Source organism: Orycteropus afer, unplaced genomic scaffold (assembly GCF_000298275.1).
Source record: "Orycteropus afer afer isolate SDZICR_OR568_19922 unplaced genomic scaffold, OryAfe1.0 scaffold00030, whole genome shotgun sequence".
NCBI lineage: Eukaryota > Metazoa > Chordata > Mammalia > Tubulidentata > Orycteropodidae > Orycteropus > Orycteropus afer.
The window spans coordinates 13,254,562-13,262,178 of NW_006921617.1; the positions used below are offsets into that span (position 1 = coordinate 13,254,562).

The window sequence follows — 7,617 nt, forward strand, 5'->3', positions numbered from 1 at the left end:
TAAGTTTTTTTCTGTGTTTTCTTTGGTCTGTCTCTCAATCCTTTGAAGATACCTAAAGGTAATTCTTTAGAATTCCTTATCAGAGAGTTCCAGTGCTGCTTCTTCCTCAGGGACGTGCTCTGGGTCTGTATCCTGCTCCCTTGTTTCTACCACTTTATCCTGCTTCTTTGTGTGGACTGTGATGTTTTGTTGTTTCTGAGGCATTGTGATGTTGTTGTATTTAGATCTCTGTTGACTGTGAAGAGCAGCCAAGGCTGAGTCAGGCTCTTCTTGGTGATTTTTTATTGTTGGCCAGTTGGTGGAGAAGGAGGGAGGGGCTCTCGCTCAGTAGGTGAAGTCACAGGAGGTGTAGGTGTAGTTGTGTCTTATGAGGACTGTTGTTGTGTCCCACTCAGTTAGACACAAATTAGAATTCAATAACCATCAAAAAAGTAAAAGCCCATGGACGAAAAATACACCATGTAATCTCACAGGAACAGTAACCGAAAAAAGAAAAAAGGGAAAAAAAGAAGAAAAAACAAGCAAACCTGCTATATCTGGGGATAGACCACTATGCAAAAAAAAAAAAATAAAAAAGAAAGAAAGTAGGGAAGGAGAAGAATAAATGAAGAAAAAGATAGGAAAAATTCAAAAAGAAAAACAAATAATGGGGTTAATGACGAGAAAAAAGTGTTAGAAGAAAACAAAAAAAACCCCTTAATTTGGGGGGGGGGAACAAAAAAAATTTCATTCGGGCACAGGGTAAAGAAAATGTGCTGAAAAGTAGGACCTGGTAGGGGAAGATTAAGAATAATAATAAAAAGTTTAAAAGTATTAGTAATATTTGTTGTTGTTGTTGTTGTTATTTGCCGTTGAGTCGGCCCCGACTCATAGCGACCCCTCCTTGGATTTCCGAGGCAGTATCACTACGGAAGTAGGAGTGCCCAGCCTTCCTTCCAAGGAATGGCTGGTGGGTTTGAACCGCCCGCCTTCTGGTTAGCAGTCAAGTGTCTTAGGCACTGTGCTACCAGAGCTGCTATTAGTAATATTAGTTGTTTTAAAACAGACAGATACAAGCAAGCTAATCACTGGAAAAAAGAAATCGAAAAAGAAAAAAGTAAAAATAAAAAGAGAGAAAAAAGAGAAAAGAAAATTGGTGAAGGACATGGTAGGGCACCTAGGCTCCGTTTGAGCACACAGACTGTGATGGAGTTCCTATAGCCCAGAAGGTAGGTGGGAGTGGGAGATGGACACACCTACTTTCACCAAGCAGGTGTAGGTTGTAGTAACAAGGAGAGTGTCGTACCTTTTCAGTCTTTCGGGCCCCGAGTGTTCCTTGGGGTTGCTGGAAAGCAGAAGTGTTCTTAAGCCCCAGAAATCTGTGAGAGCACTGTCTCTTTAAATATCCACAATAGTCAAGCTGCTCTTTAAACCTTCAAAATGGTAGCGTCCTCCGGACCAGCAGAAGTCCACAGTTCAGCCCGCCTTTTCCGTTTGTTCCCCAGCCACTGTGCACAGTCCTTCATGCAGTCCCTGGGTTGCAGGGTGATTTTTAGGTTAATTCTTAGGTCCTGCCACCACTCGGGAATCTCCAAGCTGTCTGTGCTGTCAGGATCGCTCAGGATCGCTGCCTGACCTCAGCTCCATATGTCTCCTTTTTTGGTATTTTCATGCAAATTCTTTTGCTAGTTGGGGTTTTGTCCACTTCTGTATCCTTCCTTTCAAGGCTCAGGGGTCCAAGATTATCTTCTGTGTCTGTGTTAATTGGTTTCCCTTTTCTTTGTTGAAGTGGGTCTGTGGAGTCTTTCTGCCTAGTCCGCCATCTTGCCGGAACCTCTCCTCCAGGATTATCTTGTGTGTCGCTGTCAATTGGTTTCTCTTTTCTTTGTTGAAGAGGTTCTGTGTAGCTTGTTTGCCTATTCTGCCATCTTACTGGAGGTCCCCAACTTAATTTTTGTCCTGGGTGTCATAAGGGTTGATTCTTTTTTTTTTTTTTTTTTTTGTTATTTTGATATCGAGTATACCTAGCACCATTTTTTGAAAATACTTTCTTCCTTGATTTGCCTTGGCATCTTTGTAAAAAATCACTTGATCATAAATGTGTGGGTCTATTCTGCATTCTCTTACTATTTTCCATTCTGTGTGTCTATTTTTTTGTTGGTATTAAACTTTTGATTATTGTAACTTTACGTAGTCTTTTTAAAAGTAACTTATTTTTGCTGTTGAGAATATGGGTGGCAGAACAGAAACCAGTTCAAAAATGTATACATGCACAATTCAGTGACATTAATGTTCTTTGAGCTGTGCATCCATTCTCACCCTCTTTTTCCAAGTCGTTCCTTCCCTATTAGTGTATCTCACTTCTGCCTATTAATATATCTTACTTCTGCCTAAGTTTCCTGTCTGCTCTTTTGAATTGTTTTTGTCAGTTTGACCCCATATAGATAGGTCTTAAAAGAGAACAGTGTTCAAGGAAGACATTGTTTACTAGTTCAGCTTAGCTATTGTTTGGTTTTACAAAGACTTCAGGGGATATTTTTTAGTTTAAAGCTTAAAGGAGGTGGAAAATTTCTTAACTTCTCGAATTTTTCTTTAGTGCTTTTTTCTGCTTTTTAAAACCCCAATTACTGAACTATTGGACTTCTATGAATTGGTTCTCCTTATTTTCTTCTTTTTGCTTCTATTTTTCACATCAGTGTTTTTCTTCTACTTTATAGGAGATTTTCTAATCTTTATCTTTGAATTCTTCTATTGACCTTTCCATTTTTTCTATAATATTTTTATATTATAAATGTAGGGTAAATATTCTTATATATTGTTTCACAGATGCATTAGCTAACTTTTAGTTAATGTCTCTGTATTGTTCACCTATTGCCACTCTAGAAGAAGATGCCACACATCGGATGGCTTTAACAAACAGGAGTTTATTCTTAAAATTTTTGGAGACTAGAAGGCTCAGTTCCACATGCCAGGCTCTAAGGGCTCTGTGAAAGCCGCTCAACCTCTGCCTCTTGCTCTCGGCTTACTGAAGCTAGAGGCTTCTTTTCACTCAGGCAATTTCTGGCTGCTGAGGCTAACAAGCCTAAGGTTGACAAATAAAATGGCACAGTCCCGATGTTACCAAACAACATCGCAGCCCACTAATTCAAGTCCAGATGAAGTCTCAAAATTGGCAGGGCATGGCAGGCTGTTGAACAACGACTTGGCTACATGCAGAGTTCAAGCATGCCAAAGGTTAGAGACCATTCCCAAAGCTGTTTCTTGTATATGGGAAATAGCTCCAATAGATTTCACCATGAAGTTTATTACCAATCTCACCATGGGGAATAACTACATCCAGCTGCCTAGACACTCAATGAGGCCCAGCCAAATTGACACACAAACTTAATTACCTCAGTGTCTAGGTAGCTTATTTTCCTGAGCTCCCTTTTTTTTTTTTTTTTTGTCTGTGTTTTGTTTTAAGGTTTTCTGCATATGTGTGATGATATTTATTTATCTTCTCAAGGTTCAAAAGAAGACTCTAAAAACAAATTGGAAGTGGTATGTGTTTGGATGATGGGTGGGCAGATAGACAGTGGCCATGGCTGAATCTGAGTTTATATGTGTACGTGTGTGTGTGTGTTTGTGTGTTACTGTCAACGCTATCTATATTTTTAGGTCCCTTTTCTAGGACTTTTCAAATTCCTTAGAAAATAATCTTTCAGTTCTCTTTAGGGAAGGTGTAGGGTTGGCTGCTAGCCTTTAGGAGCCTCTGAGTAGACAGTGACTTTGGATGGAGGGGAGTGGGTTTTAACAATAGGTATGTGTCCTCCTGCTTATTTTCTTTGTTGTTAGTATGATACTTCCATCCTCAGCTGTGCCTGTTGAGTTCCAGACCAAAGACTTTCTGTTACATCCCTTCTACAGATTTAAACCTCTAGTTTTAGGAAGTAGATGCAGGACAGTGTAGGTGCTAGTAGTTAGAATGGCAGTCTGGGGGTGTATTGGCTTTTTTGAATCCCATTTTTATACCCATCTCCCATGGTATTGCCAGTTCCTTAGTCTTAGAGGTTCTGTGGCTTAAATAGAGCTGCTGCTTGGCCTTCCCCCATTTCCATTTTAGGATTCAGATTTTCTTGAATTTTCTATTTGCCTCTTTTTATAGCTTCCAAACATTTTATTTATTATTTTTATTCTACTCTTTTGTTCTTTGTCTTTGGGTTATGGTTTTGGTTTTTTGTTTACCTCTACTATTTTTAGTAGGTTTTGAGGGGGAGTGGAGATAAATGTGTTTAAATCTACCTTCTTTAACTGTGTGTCAATTTTTTCCTGTTGATGTACTTATTTATGTGAACAGTTTTTCCTCAAAAATAGGATTATAATGTACCAGTATAACCCATTTTATGCAGGGTTTTTTTTTTTTTTTTGTATTTTAAAATTTTTTTCTACAATATAAAATGCATATTATTCTGTTGGATCCATCTACCATAATTTACTTCAAATTAGAATTATGAAAATTAAGTGCTTATGTATAAGGTGAGCTCTGAGGAAGTAGTAAGACTATAGATAGGGTAGAAGCATGGAGTGTTATATTTGGTGATGATGCAGGTCCAGAAAGCATATCATTCTGTTGTGTGTGGGGTTACCATGAGTCTGACCCAACTCAACAGCAGCTATCTACTAACAGCATATTTGTTGAGAGGTGAATGAGTGATTGATTATATCTTTTCTTTATTCCTTATTCTTCAAATGCTATTTAAACATTTAAAAAATACTTCTATTTTTCTTTTAGGTGCTATGTAATGTATGAACATATTATAAGGAATGGTCTTGTCACGTTCTCATGAGTTATGGTGTCTGAAATATCAATTCTATCTTGTGGGAAAAGAACTGTAAGTAGACATCAAGGAATAAGCTGATTTTCTACTATTCTGTGTTTATGTAAAATAACTTATTAATTATAGGCATGTAGTTGGTGTAGTTCATTCTGCTAGCCTTAAATATACAGAGTAAATAATTCAAAAGGAGAAATTAGATTTTCTGTAAATCAAGGTTATTTTTGTATAGTGTTAGTATTACCATATTTCATGGATTGTACACAATTTAATTTTTATCTTTTAATTTTTCAGAAACGGCAGCACAAAATCAAATCTATACTAACAGAGTATTTTATTAAACGAAGGAGGTTAGATAAAAACTGCAAACCAACAGATTCAGCAAACAAGAAAAGAAACGTGTTAGCTGTAAGACATGTTTCAAATGAATCAAAGTGCAGTAACTGCAGAGTTCAGAAGAAAAAAAATTTCAAAAATTTTGTCCAAACAGGTCAGTAATAAATAACTCCTCTAGAAATAAGGCTAGACCTGAAGCCAAAATTAATTGAGAAATTAACAAAGCAGATTGAACCTAAGTTAGTTATTTTTTTAATAAAAACAAAAAATGTCAAGTTTAGAATAAATTTTCTTCAAATTTATATTGCTTTGTTCAAAGTAAAACAACTATCTTTCAGCATTTATGCCAGTTTTTCTCATGTTCTAGGAATCGCAGAAACCTTACTTGAAGCAAACTAGTATTTCTGTTGAAAATGTCTGTCTGCGTCAATTAAAGTCAGATTTTTAAGACTGCTTCTCTCTAATACTAGACATTCAGTATTCGTACATACTAGGACACAAAAATCCTCTCAAAAACTACTCAGAAAAGGAGGACCTTACTCAGGAATGATGTCTATTCAGCAGAAATCTAAAGAAAATTCCTCTAAAGTTACTGAAAAAAGCGAAGATAAGAATTTAGAAACACAAATTCAAGGCTCTCACAAGAATGTAGCCAAAAAATTAGGTTCAAAGGAAACTGTACAATCACTGGTTAAATCTTCCAATGAAAATAATGCAAGCCAGCTTGAATCAGGAACACGCATGAGTACAAGGTCAGCAAAGGCAACATCCAGTGATAAAAAAGCTATTAACTTCATTGATAGAAATATGGTGACTGTGAAAGGGCATTCACAACAAGAATCTACAAAAAAGAAGAAAGTATCTCAGAAAAAATCAGTGCATGAAACCTTGAAATCAAATGAACAGCTTAATCGGAGATCACAAAGACTACAACAGCTAACAGAAATTTCAACAAGATCTTTACGCAGTAGAACAATTCAAGGTCAAGTTCAAGCAGTTAAACAGAGTTTGCCACCAACAAGAAAAGAGCACTGTAGCAATACTAAAGGTAAATCTAATAAACTTAAAACAAGTAAAAAACATGTGAAGAGAAAAGTACTAGAAATAAAATCTGACACTAAAGAGGATGAAAATTCAGTGATTAATGAAGTAATAAATTCCCCTAAAGGAAAAAAACGCAAAGTAGAGCACCAGACAGCCTGTACTTGTAGTTCTCAGTGCATTCAAGGATATGAAAAGTGTCTTCAGAAGACTATTAGAAAAGAGGAAACAAAGCCTGTGCCTGTAACTTCTCCTGAGGTAAAAAGATCAAAGATGACTACTTCATTGAATACTTCAGTCTCTAAAAAGAATGAGAAAATGAAGAAGTCAGTTCATACACAAGTGAATAGTAGTGCAAAACCCCCCCAAAATCCACAGCCATCAGTGCCTGAACAAAGTGTAGATAATGAGCTCGAACAAGCAGGAAAGAACAAACGAGGTAGCATTCTCCAGCTCTGTGAAGAAATTGCTGGTGAAATTGAGTCAGATACTGTAGAGGTAAAAAGGGAATCTGCACAAATGGAAAATGCAAAGGAGGAGGAACCTACAGAAATAAAACTGGAAGAGACTGTTGAAAGACACATACTTCACCACAAGGAAACAAATCAGGATGTTCAGTGTAATCGTTTCTTCCCCAGTAGGAAAAGAAAGCCTGTAAAGTGTATAGTTAATGGAATAAACAGCTCAACTAAGAAGAATTCCAGTTGGACCAAAATTAAACTCTCAAAATTCAACTCTGTGCAGCAAAATAAGTTGGACTCTAAAATTTCTCCTAAATCAGGCTCATTACAAACCAGTTTTTTACCACAAACTTTAGAAATGCATCATCCAGCGACTCAAAATACATTTTTAGGGACAAAACTGCTTGATGATAAAAACAAAGCTTGCCAGCAGGAAAAACTGAAACAAATTAATTCCGAAGTTAGAAGTAATGCTATAGTACAAATTAATAAAACCACAGAAATGGCTCCTGAAAATTGTCATTTGGATAATCAGATAAAGTTTTCTACTGAACCATTATTGGATAATCAACTGAAACAGTCCATTCCATCAGCACCAGATAAGGTAAGCCATTTTGTTATGCATAGTAGAGGTACCTGAATACTTTCTAATAAATATTTTGAGCATATTTTAACTTAAGAATTAAATCATAAAAGACTGATGAATCATTTCTTAAGGTATCCTATTAAGACCCAATTACATGGAGATAGACTCCATTAGATGTCTCACATTTACAACAGTATTTCTGTTTCCTCACTTTTACTCTGCATTTTGATTTTACATAAAACATAAACTTGATGAATTCTAGACTTTAATTTAACATACTATATTCTTTTCGTTTTCTACTAATTGTAACCACAGAAAATAAATTACATAGTAACTGATATCTAGAACTTAAAAAGTTAAGCTGAATTCTAAGACCTTAAGATGAGTTTCAACTTGGGCA

At 36.3% G+C, this 7,617-nt stretch overlaps 1 protein-coding gene across 1 annotated transcript in view; it reads left to right on the forward strand.

The window, feature by feature from the left end:
* Positions 1-5,675: 5,675 nt before the first annotated feature.
* Positions 5,676-7,617, forward strand: part of ESCO1 (establishment of sister chromatid cohesion N-acetyltransferase 1) — a 48,726-nt gene continuing 46,784 nt past the window's right edge. Inside the window, exon 1 of the mRNA XM_007935597.2 lies at positions 5,676-7,235. Within this exon, the coding sequence (XP_007933788.1) occupies positions 5,676-7,235 (1,560 nt within the window). The remainder of the gene's footprint in view (positions 7,236-7,617) is intronic.